The 18,568-nt window shown below is 37.1% G+C and overlaps 3 protein-coding genes across 9 annotated transcripts; all 3 read right to left on the bottom strand.

Moving 5' to 3' along the window:
* Nucleotides 1–808: 808 nt before the first annotated feature.
* LOC110672596 (soluble inorganic pyrophosphatase 1) lies at nt 809–3,458 on the bottom strand. 3 transcript variants are annotated; one of them, XM_021835410.2, is made up of 9 exons: nt 3,302–3,458; nt 2,528–2,651; nt 2,397–2,425; nt 2,065–2,130; nt 1,784–1,891; nt 1,575–1,640; nt 1,370–1,490; nt 1,182–1,263; nt 809–1,065 (listed from the first exon to the last, which is right to left on the bottom strand). In XM_021835410.2, the coding sequence occupies exons 2-9, from the start codon at nt 2,643–2,645 to the stop codon at nt 1,023–1,025; spliced, it is 633 nt and encodes a 210-aa protein (XP_021691102.1). In that variant the 5' UTR covers nt 2,646–2,651; nt 3,302–3,458; the 3' UTR covers nt 809–1,022. The 3 variants fall into 3 exon arrangements, with proteins under 3 accessions (XP_021691102.1, XP_021691110.1, XP_058008498.1); XM_021835418.2 differs by having other exon boundaries at nt 2,528–2,645; nt 3,302–3,457; XM_058152515.1 differs by lacking the exon at nt 3,302–3,458 and adding an exon at nt 2,771–2,917.
* A 649-nt stretch (nt 3,459–4,107) lies between these two features.
* LOC110672632 (probably inactive receptor-like protein kinase At2g46850) lies at nt 4,108–7,153 on the bottom strand. The gene is made up of 3 exons (XM_021835451.2): nt 5,814–7,153; nt 5,335–5,418; nt 4,108–5,237 (listed from the first exon to the last, which is right to left on the bottom strand). Exons 1-3 carry the CDS (start codon nt 6,583–6,585, stop codon nt 4,180–4,182), a joined length of 1,914 nt encoding a protein of 637 aa, XP_021691143.2. The 5' UTR covers nt 6,586–7,153; the 3' UTR covers nt 4,108–4,179.
* A 2,013-nt stretch (nt 7,154–9,166) lies between these two features.
* LOC110672610 (protein LATE ELONGATED HYPOCOTYL) lies at nt 9,167–18,241 on the bottom strand. Of its 5 annotated transcripts, none has more exons than XM_021835427.2 (8): nt 17,945–18,235; nt 17,578–17,603; nt 17,164–17,349; nt 16,941–17,052; nt 16,631–16,692; nt 11,636–11,845; nt 10,141–11,547; nt 9,167–9,842 (listed from the first exon to the last, which is right to left on the bottom strand). In XM_021835427.2, the coding sequence occupies exons 3-8, from the start codon at nt 17,200–17,202 to the stop codon at nt 9,429–9,431; spliced, it is 2,244 nt and encodes a 747-aa protein (XP_021691119.2). In that variant the 5' UTR covers nt 17,203–17,349; nt 17,578–17,603; nt 17,945–18,235; the 3' UTR covers nt 9,167–9,428. The 5 variants fall into 5 exon arrangements, 4 of the variants coding, with proteins under 4 accessions (XP_021691119.2, XP_021691125.2, XP_058008496.1 ...); XR_002498342.2 differs by having other exon boundaries at nt 9,801–9,842; nt 10,010–11,547; nt 17,945–18,241; XM_021835433.2 differs by lacking the exon at nt 17,578–17,603.
* Nucleotides 18,242–18,568: the final 327 nt, after the last annotated feature.

Here is an 18,568-nt window from a genome sequence, read left to right as displayed (position 1 = left end):
CAGTAACAACAAAATACAGCAACAATTCTAAATAGACCTATTTGACTAAAGAAGACGAACAAAGAAAGGGAAAATGATCTCAATTTCATTGATTGCAATGGTGACCATCTATCCCTTACTGCTATAGTTATTCACAAAAATTTCAAGGAGTCTGCACAGGCCTGCAAATCAATAACTCCAAATTCAAAAATATTTCACGGCCCTAGGCATATTAAATATTTTTTCAATCCTCACCTCTAAGCTCAAAATATGTTCCCATTCGTAATTTTGATCAATTAACTGTTAACTTGATAAGTCATGTTCATCCACAGAAAGTTGCTGGTCATGATATTTATGATGTTTTGACGTCCTCCAGAACTCACTCATCAAGAATGACAAGTTTCATACGAAATTCATATATCATAGGTATTGGTTTTAAAATTGATAAATAGCTTCTTCAGAATATAAGTGACCAAGATCAAGGAACTTGCTGATCAAGAATCACAAGTTGTAAAAAAAATTTATGTATGATAAAACTGATAAATAGCTTCTTCGGAAAATAAGCGAATAGGGTATTCAATAAGAAATATATTTGGATAAAAAACAGGGGCTTTTTAAGGGTAATTCATTGTAACTTGCAACATATTCTCATAATCAAAACTGCTTTGCCTTGTTTACTGTGTTGTTGTTAGCGTGTTACAATCTGCTATCTGAAACATTCTTAACTGGTTTATCATCGCAATGAGAGTTGAACCCTTCTGCATATTATAGAATGTACAACTACTTTCGCAGTTTCTACTTTCCAAGATGAAGAGTGACAACTAGAACATTTTGTATTAAAATAATATCATTGATAATCTCTTGTCACAGCATTGTTTGAAACAAACAAGCACCAATTATCATCTAGATTATAGGAAGTCAAAAAATGAAATTTAAAATATAATCTTAAACAATCATTGATTAAACAAATTATTCAAAATAAAGAAATCCCCAGAGGCAAAAAATTGTGGAACGAAGCCTGCGTGCATTGCCTTGGATTTTGTCTACCGCCTCAGCGTGTGCAGAATGTACTCAGCATAAAGGTCCCTGCAGCAAGCAAAATTAATAAGTTCAGAACCAACTGGAACTGCATCAGATTGGGGAATAACCACTCAAAAGGAATGGTGGTTGCAGATCCTTTTGGTTGTTTAAGAGGAACTTACATGGAGTACTGGATGGCATCAACAGCATGGTTTGAAGGCAAGAACTCATTAACTGCAACCTCTTTGTTCTCATTTTTCTTGTCTGTGTAAATATGTTAAGAAACCAGCATTCCACACATTGTGAACACAACTCAACGAAAATATTTTGAGAAAAGTAAAACTGGCCAATTTAAGGGTGAAAAGGATACAATCTTCAAAGAAACGACGGATCTCAGAAAGGCGATGAGGAGCCAACTGTTTGATATCAGTGTAATGCTTGTACTCTGGATCATCAGCACAAACTGCAATGATTTTGTCATCTTTCTCTCCCTGAATTAGAAGTAGTTAGACCACTAAATAAGGGAAAGAAGTCACGCTGCTTCCTTTTAATTTAGAATTCTGGAGTCACCTCACCTGGTCAATCATAGGCATAAGTCCAATGGCCCTGGCTCGTAGAAAGCAACCAGGAAGGACAGGCTCCTATTTACATACACAATTCAGGCGGATCACAATGTCAAAATGAAAGCTCTCACATAGTGCAAGTAGGATCAAAGGACTAAATTGCAACATAATCAAAGTACACAATCCAAGACTCAATCTTATACTGAATAAATGTAACTCACCTGCATGAGAACCAATACATCTAAGGGATCATTATCTTCACACAATGTGCGAGGTATGAAACCGTAGTTATGAGGATAGACCACTGATGAGTACAAAATCCGATCAACCTATGTATTTGAGCACAAGAGAAAAATGCTGAGAAAGACACAGAGAATGGGGCTTTGAGAAATTAAATTGTACATGAAGTACACTTCTATACACAGCTCAGAGAACACCCTCACTCTGCAGCCTGGGACCAGAAACTCTAAAGTTTGATAGATATAATATTAATTGTTCATACCTTAATAAGTCCTGTCTTCTTGTCTAGTTCATATTTGACCTTACTTCCCTTTGTTATCTCAACAACCTGCATCAGTTTGGAAAAATTAATTTAACAGGCAAACAATCCAATTAATTCAACCAGACAGCTTAAAAAAAAAAACTTAGAAATTACTCCCCCAATATCTAGAAGAGTTCCCCTAAATATTGCTTGGATAAAGAAATATTGGTGGAAAGTCAGAAAAAAAAAAGATCAATCAACTAATATGTGTTCTTTCCAAGTCCCCCCTTTTTTACATTGAAATGAACAGTTTAAACTCATTCATCAGCATGCAAAGGTGGAGAAAGACGTACAACATTGAAGATGGTAGGAGCTCCAGGTCCTGCAAACAACATTTATTTTTTGTGGCAATATTAGTTTCATCTCTTGTAAGCAGATGTAAATACAAACAAAACATAAATGTGATCTTCTTCTATTTGCTTACCAATCTCAAGATCATGCCAAGGATGTGCAGCAACAGTTCTCTTCGACATAGATGAAAGGATCCTCTCATTCAGTCTGGGTGTACTTCTATTTTCACTTCCATTGGTTTCTTCAGCCATCTTTAACTAAAAGAAATAAAACTCTCTGAAGTTTGATAATTTATTATTGAACTCACAAAAATTTAATCAGTTCAGCTTTGCTTGAGCTTAATTAGAGGCAAGTGTGTCATAATAGGCAAACTTACAAAGATTAGAATTGAAACAAGAATAAAGTAGAACCAAAAGTAATCAAGAAAATGCAGATCAGGGATCGCCATTAAGCGAAGTCCCAAAATCAAAGCATCATTATAGCTAATCACTTAAATGCTGATCCTTCAACATGAAAGACATCATTTTTTGAAAAGACATTTGAGAATTCGAACCTGCCTTTGTTATCAAATGTTAAAACAGCAGAAAAAAAAGGGAATCTCCTGAAAATTAGCATGACTTCGTATTTAAAGGGATTTTCTGGGTAAAAAAATCTATCATCGATAAAACAATCTACCAAAGCCATTTTGACATTATCCATAAAAGCAGTGCTTTGAATCCAAGCGAAAATTGAACCAAAAGTTGCAAAAGAGATACAAGTTTACTAGAACAACATGTGAAAGCTGATGGGACATGTGCCTATGCACGAAAACCCAGAAAAGAAAAAGATTAAAACTTTACCATGCGATTTACGAAAGCATGAACCTTTAACTTGAATGGATAAAAGAATAAAGAAAAAACTTATATACCTGATTGATTGACGAAAGTAACGTATGAAGACTAGAATGAAAAGGAGGGGAGGCAATGATCCGAGTCCTGCGATGGGTGTGTCTATATATAGAGAAATTTTAGAATACTAGTGGGGGAAAGGTTGTGGGTCAAATCTTGGATTAGCTGCCTCGTGTCTGATGTGGAGCGAACGTAGCATACACTAGGAAGGCATCCCCTTCCATTTTGTTCAACATTCAAACATAGTTATCCTGATTACACGTGGTTAGAACTTGGGTTTTTATTTTTATTTTTCTTTTAATAAGGAGGAGTATTGGGAAGGGAAAATTAATTATGTTAATAAAATTAGAATAATTTCATTTTCCCCCTCAATAATTTTTTTTGGCATTTGTTCCCCCAAATAATTATATTAAAGAAATGAAGGTTTTAATATCCTTTTGCATTTTGTCTTGTATGTTTGCCTTTTATGACTTTTTAATAAAAAAAAATTATTGAATAAAAAATAAAAATAATAATAAGTTAACCAAAGAAAATAAAATTGAATTTCACCCTTGATTTTTTCTTTATTTTTTTTTATGTCGGTGTAAATTTATTAAGAATATGGTGGATATTTTTTTATAAAAAATATTTTTTTAAAAAAAATCTGAAATTTGTTAAATATGAAGCTGTCATAAACGCGTTTTCCGGTTGCCCGCACGTTTCAGCAATTGTGATGATAGGCCGTGAGTGGCTCTTGTCAAGCTCAACCCAACCCCTTATTTTATTCCCCAATTCATTGCTCCCATTTCTGCGCACTACACTAACGTAAACCAAGTAAGAGAAGGCATAAGACAAATCGAAGAGTAGAGCATTTTTATGTAATTAATATAAAATAGTTCAATTATCAGAAACAACAATTTTAAGGCACATATATAGAGTCAGGAGACATAGATATCATCTGAAGGAGGCTTGAATTTGAGAATGTTTCTTCAAGTGCAGGTCCCCTCTTACTACCATTTCCATCAATGCTCTCTTTTGTAATGTGCACAAGCTCCCTAGCAACTTCTACCATCCCAATTTTGCCATCTCCACCGAACAGCAGACATCTGGTAGCTATGTCTGCAACTATCTCTATTTGCTCTCTGCGAAATGGAGGTTGCTCATGATAATAGAGACCTGGATCCGCAATTTCTGCCAGCTTTCCACTCCTGATTTTCTGCAATGCTGCAGCTGGGAGGTCTTTGTTCTTGGAACCTGTAATTAACTCTAGCAGCACCACACCAAAGTCAGAAACATCACTTCTATTATTTGAATAAGATTCATTTGTAAGGCTTGATGATTCAAGTAGCCTGAACCCTGCAATTCTAACCGACTGATCTTCATCTAAAAATATGCAGCCGGATTTGATATTATGATGAAAGATAGGAGGAAATATTTCATACTGCAGGAAGGCTAAGACACATGCAATTTCAGCGGCAATGTTCATTCTCTTGTACCAATCAAGGCCCATTTTTTCTAGTCCTCTACTTTGGTGCAAATGTTCCTCAAGGGTACCATTTGCAGGATACTCATGGACCACCAGTGGAGTGTAGCCAGAGTCGATACAACATCCAAGGAGACGTGCCATATTCCTGTGTGAAACTGCAGATAAAACCTCAATCCTGGATAGGACCTGCATTAGATCTCTTTGATCTTGGCACTGTACCTTGTGCACAGCTACATGTGAACCATCTCCAAGGACCCCTGCATATATGGTTCCATTCCTACCATGCACAAGTTTCTGACAATCTTCAAATCCTTTAGTGGCTTCCTCCAGCTCTTGGTAAGTGAATAATCGAGTCCTACAAGCTTTCCTGAATGAGATGGTGCTATGAAAATGTGACTGGTCAGGGTCATATGCACCGGACTTACCAGGCCGTTTCAACAGACAAAACAGCGCAATTAAGGAGGCAATAATGAATACGGGGCCAACAACTCCTGCAGATTAAGGATCATCATTTTTTTTTTTTTTTGGCAGCAACCAGAAGCAGATGCAAACTTATGTCACAGATGACTATATATGTCATTCACATACCAGCTAGAATGGAAACTGTTTTTCCGCTATGTCTTTTTGTGTAGCACTGAGTGCCATTTGCTTCCACTCCATTCTTGATGCAGGCTGTCCAAGAAAAAGATTAAGATTCTATAATAATTCCTACTTTCAAGTATATAAAGCTATCCAATTAAATATACCAAGGCCAACCCAGTGGCTGTCCTTTTTAGATTGAACAATATGAACCAATTAATCCAATTCCCATTTGCTAGAAATTAATTTAGCTCTCAATTTGTTATTATTGGTACACTAAATCCAAGCTTAGTATTAACCAAATCGGAAATTCTTGTTTTTTTTTTTTCCCCATATCTAGATTGAAAGTAATTCTCTTCAAACTTCAAAGAACACTGCCAAGCATATAACTAAAAAACCTTGACCAAATCAAAGTGAATAGGTTCTACCAAACATGCAAAAGAAGAGCTTGACCTGAACCGAGATATATACTGTGAATAGCTACTTACATTTTAAACAACCCACGCCACTGGCAAATCCATCACCAACAAACCCGTCCTGACATTTGCACCTAAACCCTCCTTTAACTGTGGTGGCATTGACAGTGTTTGAATTGATGGCACAAGCTTTCTTGGAAGAATTCCCACCTGGAATCGCCCATTCCAATTTAACCCCACGTTTTCCAGTGTTAGAACCACGAGAAATAGCCCAAGAAGAGTATCCCCTGCATCCAAACTTGGAAAACACTGAAAAACCATCTCCTAAATCCCATGCACTATGGTCAGAAAGTGGATAACAGCAGGCAGGAGAGGCATTGGAGTTGCCATCACAGCCAGGCAAGTCAATCGTTTCACAATCTGCCTTGCACAAAGAAGAATCTTCACAATCATACAAGCCAATAACGTTGTCCACCGATATACCAAAATGGCCATTTCCACTGAAACCAAAAGAATTCAAATCATTATATTGGCGACAAATAGAGCTACCCGGAAAGCCCACTAAAATACCATCAGAGACAAATTCAACAACTTCATAGCTTTGAGAGGCAATGTTGAGGTAAAGGGTAGAGGAGCTGGAGCAAGAGAGATGGAAAGCGGTGGAAACTGAGGCACAGGAACTGTTCAAATAAAATGGGAATGGGATATGCAACTTTCCACATTTCTCATCACACTGATTTGGAAGCAAAAATGTCCGTTGATGCTGCTGCTGAACAGAATGGGAAATGGGTGATTGAAAAAGCAGTGTGAAGAGAATAAAGGAAGTCAAGATCAGAGGTACCATCGCTTGTGAAAGGGTTGACTATGACTGCAGAGAATATTTGGAAGAGAAAGAATTAACAGAAATGTAGTGAATGTAGGAATAAGTTCAATAAACCTACATTCATGACCTTTAACTTGCAATACATTATATTACTATTTTATAAAGCAGCAGCAAGAACCACTGAATCAGTAGAACAGAGTGTAGAGATACATGTATATGAAAGGCACAAAAATCGTTAGACCCAGATGATGGACGCGGCATAGAAGTTGGGGAAACATGAGAAGATTGGTCTGTGGAATGGGCTACAAATGGTACCACATATATAGAGGAGAGTGCTTTGGAGCAAGTATTTGGGTATTTTTCCGAGAGTTTGAGGCTTTCAATTCCAGTTTCAATGGCTTAGGCGCACAGGGTTCAAGACCAAATAAGGGTTTTGATCTCTTTACATAGGCTATAGAATAATAATAATAAAACCTAGATATTTGCATTTGCATTTGCATTGCATGGGTTGGTTTCGACTTCCGAGCTTTGGTAATCTAAAGAGTAGATATGTAATTATGTAACTAGTTTCAGAATTACGGAATGTCAGATCCAAATGTTACCTTAAAAAATCTGATTTCGCCAATTCCACGCGTGGAATGCTTCTACCCGCTTCTCTTCTCACTTCCTACTGACACCTGGCCTATTCAGCTTTGGGTTTTGCTTGATTCTCGTCTCCAGACAATAAGCCTCTCTCGGTGTTGGGATGTTTAAAACTTGAAATCACGTGGGTTACGTGGCAAAATCTTAGCAACTCTGACCTGGAGAAGACTCAAGCCTCAGTGTATCTAGCGGCGACGGTCCGGTTAGACCCTGAATCGGACCATATGAGGCCACTTTAGAACCATTCAGGTTCAAGAACGGTTCAATAGGTCCAATAGAATTTCAGGTCCGAATGAATGGGGAGATGAAATGATTTATGACATTATAATAACGTTATTTTTAAATTTTAATTTATAGTATAAAATTTCATTAATATTAATTTAATAAATAAAAAAATCTTTCTTTTCTTTTAATGCTCAATTTTCTAATTACATTTTTTATTTAACACATAAAAAACTTGAAATGTCTTAAATACCATTAAATAAAAAAAAAAAAAAATCCATCTTTCCCACTGTGCTTCTCTCTGCAAATGAGTGTTTTGGACATATGGAAGAAAGCTCTTCAAATTTGCAGCTTCTGGCTGGCCTCAACTGCTGGAAGTGAATTACCTGAAAGCAGTTCAGCTAATGAATCTAATTTTGTTCAGGGTGGCGTAAGAGATTGAATGGATTTTAGCAGGCCGAAGATCTGCCTGCGAGTGGGCAAAGCAAGAAGTTCTTGCTGCATATGATCCGACGGAGAAGTAATCACATCACATTCTAGATAAGGATGGTTAGGTCGTATATCAATGCTTCCTTGTGATGTTTGCCTTACCGGTTTGCAATTTAGTCAAAATATCTGTCGAATTGGTTGCAACTGCTGCTGAGATGCCTGATGCAATGGAAATAGTTTTCCAAAAGACTAGCTGTTGGGATAAGTGGTGCTGTGAGTGATACAATTATATGCTGCAAGAATGTTCAAGTTTGTGGTACAAATAATTAATGCTTTGCTGGCTCTTGCCTCCTTCCAGGTAGACGAGTATATAAGGAGAACAAGGGTCGCGCTGCATTTTCATACTCCAAAGCAATGCTTCTACTTTCTTTTGTTACAGAAGAAGCATCATCTCTACCTTTGAACGCTCCATTTCTATTAACTCCTGCCAATAAGAAACGAATACAAAGCTACATAATCAACTTGCAGTCCCATCAGTCTCACTTCTAACGTAGGGGTCATTTTCTATACAAATCCCCCACCTCTTCTTCCAAGTATACAGACGGTGTACAGGTATTTTAAGAAAAGACTTTCTTCAATTGCTGATACGATAGTCCCTGGAAATCAAAGTCAGATTTGGCATGCATTTTTGAACTTAGCATGTTGAAGTGGATTCACAATAATCATTTGACATGATTAGGGGATGCTAAGATTGAACGTACAGATATATATGTTTGACCCTTGGCATCCGGAGAAGATGACATCTGTGTGAAGGATTTTTTTTTTTTTTTTTTTTTTTGTAAATAAACTACAAAGAACAGTAAATATGAATGCTCAGCGTAACCTATAAAATCCTTTTTATATGGCAGTTTACAAATCCATATGATTCTTCCTATCCTTTTACCTCTAATGAGAGGAGAAGTTGAAGTATTTGGGCACTCAAATGTATGTAGTAATGACGAGGCTTACATGTCCCTTGCTCAATTGTTTGTAGTAACGAAGAGGCTTTCATGTCCTTGGCCTGCTACTAGTATCAAGTGGAAAGTAATAGTATCTGACAACAAAATTATATTTCAAAACTATATGCTGCAATGTTATGATCAAGTTCCAGAAGCACCTGCATCTATAAGACAAATACAACAATCAGAAGAAGATACTTGAGCGCAAGGTTAAATTCCATCTCTTCGCATCAGCATTAGTCCCCAACAAGCCCAAGTGTGACACGAGAGAATTTAGAAAATACAGTACACAGGTGTAAATAAACACTACCTTTGGATGAAAAGGGCCATATAATCAGGGCCCATTCAATACTTGATGATTCTTATCTAGGTCTATTCAAATTGGAGTTTTTTAACTGCAGTTGCATGGTTCAAGAAAGTAAATAAGCAAATGTAGACGTATGATACACACACTTGCACGACAAGTCTCGCGATCAGCAGATAATCTAATTTAAACAGGAAAGGAAAATAGATAAAGGGGGAAATAATAAATTACATGCAGAAACAAAGGTTTCTTTGTTTAAGCATGCGATATCAAACTGAAGCTTGCCCTTCCATGCGTATCCTTTTGGGGCTTTTCTCCTCACCTTGGCTGCTGATGGCCACCGCCCTGTTTTCCTTGGCCTCCGCTGAACATCTTTTGTAGGGTTTAAATCCCGTTCGATGAGCCTTTATCTTTCCATGTCCAAGCCCAATTGTCAGCAGCCCATCCTCCCCACTGTATTCACATCTAGGCAATACATTTTTCTCCACTTCATGTTGGCTAATACAACATTCCCACGTCTTGCTGTTGAGATTCAACAGCAATGCATTTCCATCTTTCTCATCTGTGTTCTGCTTATCTTCAACAATATCCTTCTGGTGTGCCTCAATCTTCAGATCATGCGGTAGAAAGAAGCTTTGCGGCAATACCTCCATGGAGAAGAGAGCTTGAAAAGCCATTCGTCCCTGGTCCATTAGTAACAAAAGAGTGAAGTAAATACAGAGACAAAATCATAAGCTCTACTTTTCTGGGACAAACAATGTGATTAAAGTTTTCTATCAGGCTGCATTTGAGTGGAAGATTTGAAATCCCAGAATTTGTGTTTGAATTATCAGTTCAAATTGCATCGTACCCTTATGGTAGGAATTTGAAATTCACCATCAAATGAATCTTCATCAACATTCACAAATCTAATCTCCATTCAGTGAACATACCCTGCTAAGAAAATCATAAGCCATATCTCAAAGACAGAAAAATATTTACCTCTTCAGAAACCTCCTTCCATGAATCACTCATGTTGCTACTACTTCTACTTCGACGGCTACTAGACTTGGTAGCTGGATGATTTGTATCAGCTTCGTTTGACTCTTCCTCGTCTTTCTCAAGCTTCTCTAATGCGTCTGTCTCTACTTCACCACTAGAAGATGTGTTCGAACCACACGAAGAACGGTCAACCTGTTTTCTGTTTTTCAGTTTGCTTAAGTCATGGATCTCAGGTGCTGTTGCAGCCATTTCACGGTCAGTAGCTTTTGATACAATATTTTGCTTCGTGCATCCACTATCTTTAGAGGCTGAATTTTGAGATTGCAAAGCTTCTGAGTGTTCAAGATCCAATTGCTGATCTTGCAAAGGTGGATTTTCGAGAGTAGTTTCCTTTCTTTCTGTCTTGCCTGCAGGAACTTGGCCAGCATCCATTGATGGAACTGCAGTTGCAGGAGGAGGGCATGTAAAGGAAGCATGAAGAGGAGCGCATAAAGGAAGTAGTCCATGAGCTGCCCACCATGCAGTTGCTGCTGCCACAGTAGCAGCAGCAATAGCAGCCATACTGGGAGCAAAGTTCATTTGCCTTGATGGAAACCCACCTTGAGCACAAGGTAGAGAATCTGCAGAACTTTCCACATTAGCATAGGGCCAGAAGGTAGCTGCAAAGCTTGCTGCAGCATGGGCCGCTGGATTTTGTAGCAGTGTAGATACAATAAGACTTGAAAATGTGGAGGATATGTGGAGAAATGATCTATAGTCATCTTGATTATGGTGAGTTGGAGTAATGGGAGGAGGATATGTCTGAAATGACTGATGAGTAGAAGATATTGGCACATTACTTTGATGTTCAGTAGTAGTAGATGGAGCTGGATGTAAGTACAGATTGGGATGCCCATGAACTTCTCCGGTTGGTTCCTGGAATGACACGTCTGATGGAGGAGTTTGCATGCATGTTCCCAAGCTCCCATCTAGAACATGCACAGGGACATGCCTTGGATAATTCTGCATGGCTTCCATCTCATCTGTTGGAAAGGTGTTGTTAAATTCATTTGATTTCTTTCCCTGAAATAATTTCTCATTAAAAGGACAGGATTCCAATGTTGCAGCTTTATTAGTGCCATTATCCTGAACTGTCTGCTTGGCATCAGGCTTATCCAGCTTCTGATTTCCTTGAAGTTCAGTAGTGACATTAGATCCATTATTTGCATCTTGATTTACCTCCTTCAGCGTAGGTACAAACTCCCGAAAAGAGCACGAGTTTTTTAGTGCCTCAACTGCAGGTACAGAACTCTTGTTCACTGAGGACACAGAGGGACAGTGAACTGCTTGGAGAATGTTAAAGACTTCTGAGCAATTGTCATCCAGGTTTTCTTTTGAATTTGTTTGCCTCTCATCTCCATTGGGTTTCTGAATGAATACGGTTGGAAAAAAAAATTGATAACAAGGAAATAAGATCAGTTAAATGAATAAAGAGGAAAATGGAAGAGTTCTTCACCTCAGGAAGTGGTTCTTTCTCCAAGTCCAATGCTTGTTTAACTGAATTTAAAAGCTTTCCATCCTTCACTGCCAGCTGTAATGGTGTAGGACCCACACCTGTCTTACGAGGATAAGGATTGCTTGGTTTTCTCTTAGGACGTGGAGGTGGAATGTCTATGTCAATAGCTTGTCCTATTGGAACACCTTTAGCAACAGCCTCCTTCTCTAACTGCAAGTGAAATATTTGTTAGTATCATCTAGAGAAGAAATTCTAACACAAATCGGTTCCAAGGCCCCAATATCAACAATATCTAAACCAAATTTGATGGAAGAAATATAACTTAAATGGTGATACAACTTCTATGTTGTCTGCAAAAAGGAAACAGGATATTGTTCTGGTTCTGAAAGAATCAAGTATCATGACTGCCATACTTAAGCACGTCAAAAACAACTATAAAGTATATATTAGCAGATAATATACCATGAGATCTAATCCTCCTTTCATTTTATGCTTTTCATTCATTCTATGACAATTAGAAAGAATTAAGAATTTTGTGGTTTAAACCTTGAATGCAAGGTTAACCAAGTAACCTTATTGTTGCACTTGCACCAAGACTCGTCCTCAAATGTACACACAGGAACACCCTTCATAAATCACCTTGTGGACCAATCTAAGGAACGTCAAGATGAAGAGAGAATGATTGTAGGAAGTTGATATTGATTTACTTCTTTAAGAAATTAGAAAAATATCTCCTCAGAAGGCCTCCAAGAGAGTGTGACAGCCGTAGGCGTGAAGTTTCAAGTGTATGTTAGGAAACTAGTGGTTTAACTCTTGGAAAGGAAGATCCATGGACAGCCCAAAAATTTGGACAGGTATATTACTGAAATTGGTCTTTGGCTAGATCAGCTACACTAAATTTCAGCAGAAACTTTTTCCACATTATAAGTCAATCACGCCACTTGGCCTAGAATCCATCACCTCATAAACTGACACAAGCTGCCTTTCTAACTTATTTCCATAATTATTGATATGGGATGGAAATCACAGGATAAGAATTTAACACTAGAAAAACCAGTATGCTCTTGGCAATGTAAAGCATTCTCTCTGGCACCCAAGTTAAAAATCATCATGATAACGAACAAAAACCATTATTCACTGATAAGGACCAAAGAAGAAAAAAGGAATCTTTTATATCTTTTCCTCTTTCCAAAAATACAGAAGATGCGACTAGAAAGAAATGATGTTCAGAGTGTTAGGTCCTCTAACAAATAACAGAAAAAGGAAAATTAATAAAGATCTTCCATGCTTGTTCATATAGCATTCCCTTGCAAATTTCAAATTAGTGCAAAAAAACAAAAGCCCACATCTCCCACCCCCACCCACCAACCCCCCAACACCCCCCCGCCCCCTCCCCCCCCACACAAACACAAAGGGGTGGGAGAGAGGGAGAGCATTGAAAACCATATAGCTAAGGTTTCTTTATGCTCATTACAAAGCATCTTATGCATTAATTCATAAATACACTCCTCCAAAAACAAAGTTGGTGGCCACCAGTGGAATTGCCACAAGTAGATATTTACCCATACATTTGTAAAAGTTTTGGTTCTGATTCTGCATGATGCATAGGTCTTCTTCTTTGTAAAATGCGCTTTTATTCATTAAACAGCATCTTCACACATTTAAATTTCCTAAACTTAGTGCTCACCAAATCATCTTCAATATGTAGTAGACTAAAATAAAAAATTATGAAAGTGTGATTTTCTAACATTCTTATTCTCTTCCATTCCTTTTTAGCCAAATTCATTGCAAGTCTAACTTAAGTGGAAACTCATTAAAAGGAAAAAAAATATCAAATTTGCATATTCTCTTCTGTTAGTAAAACAAAAAAAAAAGGGGAGGGGGGGGCTGGGCCGGTTTGGGCAAGCAGTCAGCTTGACTCCTTGGCCAAACCAGCCCCCCTTATTACCAAAATGGAGAAAAGACATTGTGATTCAAATCAAGATAAAAGGACACTGAGAAAGAGCTACAGAGTCCTGTAATATTCTGACAGCAAAGGACAAACCAGAACCTCTGTAGATTAACCAGAAGCAGATAGAATAATTTACCAATGTGTTTGTGTCACTAGGCATAAAAAGTCAAATCAGTTTGGAAAGACCTGCACTTTCCATGTATCTTCGTTCTGATGGTTGTTAGCATTCAGTTAATTAGCTTAAATGAAGCTTCCATTTCATTCTCAACTTTTATCCTCTATGCAGACCTGGTTGGTTACTCCTGATTATAATAATTACCATTACAGAAAATGAAACATCCATATCATAATTAGTTATAACATGATCATGTAGAGAATATTTATTGATGCATATGCATTCAAATGTAGTCTTGATGTCGTTGTACTCAAATTACGATTTTGATTATCATATGGCGTTCAACAGAACAAATTTGGTATAGAAAACATTATGCATCATACATGTGCCTAATTCAAACAATATGATGCCATTTGATTAATTTTCATCTACTTTAGAAACATGCTGGTTTACTTTCAGGTTGTGTGCTACTAAGATTTAGGTTCCTACTGTTTCACAAAAAATAACTTGTTTTGGAAAAGAGATTGTTTGATTGCAAAACTAAAAAATAGTTGAAAATGATTTTTTCAAATTTTGAGTAAATTTGGAAATATTAATTTTCTTTGAATAAATAAGACTGAAGATGCTTGGATCTACAAAGACTTCATATTTTTCTATTTTTAGTTGAACATCAGAGAAAAAAAAAGAAACAGAAAAAGGGATATTGGGGGTGGGGGCTTGGCGGGAATGGTGGTTGTTGGTGATTGACAACAATCCAATGGCCAGTGATGGCTGAAGATGATCAACACATTATTGATGCACTAAAAAGTTCATGCCAATATATTATCCTTGTAGATTATTTCCATTTTTTATAAGTTTGCAATGGTATGGAAAATGACTTCCCAATTTGAAATTTGCCTAGAAAAATTATCTAAGTAGGCAATTTTTCTGAGCATCTGAGCACCAAAATGGTCCCTTTTACATCTTGTGCAGCCTTTAGATCAAACAATCCTTCCCTTCATCTGGTGTCAAAATTGAAAAAATTTGCATCAGATTGAAGGGAATTTATTTCACGCAAATCCAGACTACAGGAGGATTTAGTGTTATATTTCTTAATATTAAGATCATACTGATTTTATTACAACATTAGCAAAGTAACAATGCTGGTACAACAATCCATAGAGTGACCATACTTCAGAAACTCTAGCAGGCACTGACCAACTTTCCTAGACTTACTTTGCCTAAAAAAGAGCCTAATCCAATCCTATGTCTAGCAGAAGCTGGTTTTATGGCAAAGAAAACTCAAGTAAGCAAAATAAATATCCTGTTAAAAACTGAGAAGGATCACAAGAACAAGTGAGAAAAATATTGCTAAGCTTAAGGAGATAATGTATTTACAAAAACTTGCTGGCTTAGGATATTCCTCTCTTTTCACATTGTGATTTAAAATAGGAAAATGTGTTTGGTTGGAATCTTGAGAATACTTGTATTTATGTTTTGAGGAAAAAAAAATCAATAAACAGCTTATTGGAAGTAATTAATGCAAATGATAACTGCCAATAACTAAGAGATTATACCCACACCTTTGACCTTCAAGGAAGTTGGGCAGGTAACCATCAATGAACTTCAAATAAACTCAAAAAGAAGAGAATGACAACATTGGTCATCCATCCTAATAAGATGCAGGAAGTCATGTCAACTTATAGAGCAAGAAGACCCTGGCTAGATCCTAAGTGAGCCACAAGGCACAGCCAAAACCTAATTAGGCAGTTACTTGAACAAGCTCACCTTAGCTGGTTGCACACATCAAAGTTGGAAAATTTGCTTGGCAGGTTTGCTATCTTCATTGAACTGACATCTCCAATAAGAAAGAATGGTCAGTAAACTAAGATATGGATTATCAGGTCCCAGTGCCAAATGATCACTAAACTACCATACACCACTGTAGTTTCCCAAGTTACCTATCTATATATATATATATGACTAACTTCTTTATTATAACCAAGGAAAAAAGTAGACTCCCTTCCAAACTCCATAAGAACTTTTTTCTCAAAAGTTTGTCACCTTCGATAAGATGAATGTTCATTAACCAAAGGACTTTGATCAAAATTTTTATGGTATGCCAGATGAGCCAAACATATCTCAAGAACTGAAAGGACCACATATGTCCTTGTTACCATTAGTCACTTCTATAAGCAGTTCAAAGTTACAGTGGAAGAAGCTTTAGATATACAAATGATGTCATGCCAATCATCCCATATCATAAGGATATAACAGCATCATGGCTTCTTGTGGGGCCCCAGAAATCATACGAGATTAAATCCCACTACTCGTGGTGGTACAATTACATGTTGGCAAGAATGACATTCCAAGGCTGAAGGTGGATAAGACTAGAGAGCATCAGAAAATTTCAGAACCACTAAATATACAAAAGACCCAACCTTCACAAGTTATTGCATATAAACTCAATTGCTCGTTATTTTAGAACCTTGGATCTAGGTTTAGTCATAAGCCTAAATAACCCTTGTACTACCTCAAGATCAACTTACTTCAGTCCCAAACCTAAGTTAACATATGAAAAGGCCATACAGACAATAGAAAAGGCCAAACATATGAAAATGAAAAATATAAAATTGCTCCTGGGAGCTTGAGTTGTCAATTATTAGTTAAATTAAGTCAAAGGCTACAAGAAAACAGTGTTCTACCATCGCCAAGCTCTTAACAATCTTTTAAGTCCAGTGTGCACGCCTGTGTTTTTTTGCACATCATACATATCAGAAAACAACAAAAAAACAGACACCATCAATGAAAAATAACTAAATCAACAGAATTACACCATACATAAAAAAAGAAAACAGTCAACAGTTTAATACCATTGCAGGATCATTAAATTTCATGATTCCAAGACAAAGCAGAAATATAAGACTCAGGCCAAAAGGTGTTGACAGACCTTCGAAAAGAACTTCTGTGCATGACTCCTGATCTGCACAGCAGTCTTTGTTCCTATATGTTCTGCGCACCACCAAGAAAGAAACGCAAGGAAGAGAAGAGACAGATGTCCAATTAAGAGTAAATAAATAACATTTATTGGCATTCCTAGCAGGATTAGCCAAATCATTACCTTACATTAATTATATAATTAGACCATGAATTAAAATTAAAATTTAAATTATAATTAAAAAAAATAAGTTAGAACATTATTAATAACTGAAACAAAACAACAAGGAAAGAGAAGTCAAAAAGTCATTGCAAATGATAACCTTCTATGCGCTGCCACGCTCGACCATAGAGCTTCAAGGCCTCTAGGAACCTATTGTGCTCCTCCTCTGTCCATCGTTCACGTTGCTTGGTAATTGTGTAAGGTTTTCTTGTCTATTATTAACGTAACTTCATAATTCAGATACTTCAACATTTATTTTTCTACAATTTTCAAAACACAGAGTAATTGAAAATTTTAAAAGCAAAAAAGGGGGGAAAATCTACCTTGACAACCAAGTCTTCTCCGGAGGAGTATGTGTCCATTACTGGACCTCGGCAGCTAGCGCTGCTTCAAATCCTCTCTAACAAGCAATGGATAAAACAGAAACCTCCTTTCATTTCTTGCAATATGGAATACTACAAATAAAGCCGTTGTTTTTGAACTCCAAAATTCCTGGTAAGTGAATACTACTGCAAAAGGACAGAAAAAAAAAAAAAGCCACAACAATCGATAGAGATCCGTATTGAACAATTAGAAATGCCAGTTCACATAAAATGTGTATTGGCAAAGTAATTATAGACTGTATTTAAATTGAATATAAATCCTTTAAGAATCCACCAGAACAGAGAGGGAGAGACAGACAAAGAAACACTTCTCCAAAAGAACTAAAAGTAAATTCCTTTATTCAGAATCCTCACCAAAACGAACGCGTAGATGCCAAATCCTTTAGAAAGGAAAAAGAAAAGAAAAGAAAATAAACTTGAATCAGTAATCAACAAGTACTTGTATATATCCACCTTCCAAATTCACCAATACATTACAACTTTTCAAATCCCAAATCCTCTCCTTGGTTACCGAGAAACATTGACAAAAAATTCAAATCCAAAATTTTCATATCACTAGTTAAAGAAATAAAGAGCAAATAAGGCAGCTGCGAGAGGTGAACGAAGCCAAGTTGCAAAGTGAATTTGGCAGAGTGGAAATCAGATTTCATAATCAAATTTTCTTGGCAACCAAATGGAGAGTTATAGAGCAGAAAAGCCCTAGAAATGCAAGAAAAAGTACCTTCCGGTAAAGCCATGGTGGATTACAACTGTAGAAGCAAGGATGGAGTCTCCGATCATGCACGTACTGTACTCACCGGAGACTCAGATGAGAACTAATAGTTCCAGCAATGGTGGATTGGAATAACGAAGACACAAGGAAAAAGGAAAATCAAGAGGAGTTTATAGAGAGAAGTAAAGGAAGCAATAGAAGCAAGTAGAGAGAAGCGAAAGGGAGTTTCGGTGAGACCTAAAACACCAGAAACAACATTTCAGGACTAAGGAGTAACCTCAGCCACTATAATTTCTTGGGGATTTTTTTTTTTTTTTAAATTAAGAGAGTTATATTTGAGGCTGTAATGAAGTGGAAGGTAGGGTGAACAGAGAGGAGAAGAGAAGAGAGACATGATGCCAGACGGCGAAGATTTAGTGGCTGATTAAGCTAAAGCCCACCCTTGCACTTTTTCTAAATTTTATTTTTCTCCATTGCCTACATCCATCTTCGAATCCCAGCCACAAACTCCAACACCCCGTGAGGTTATCTCCGTAAAAGCGCATCCACCTTTGCCTTTGGGTGGGCCCTCTCATGACGTGGCTCTTCTCCAAAAACCGGTTTTATCCGGTAGTGCGTGTGTACGGGCGGTTG

The sequence above is a fragment of the Hevea brasiliensis genome, chromosome 9 (assembly GCF_030052815.1).
Source record: "Hevea brasiliensis isolate MT/VB/25A 57/8 chromosome 9, ASM3005281v1, whole genome shotgun sequence".
Taxonomy (NCBI): Eukaryota; Viridiplantae; Streptophyta; class Magnoliopsida; order Malpighiales; family Euphorbiaceae; genus Hevea; species Hevea brasiliensis.
Note: the sequence above shows the minus strand (reverse complement) of the source record. Positions and strands in the feature narration are given on the sequence as shown.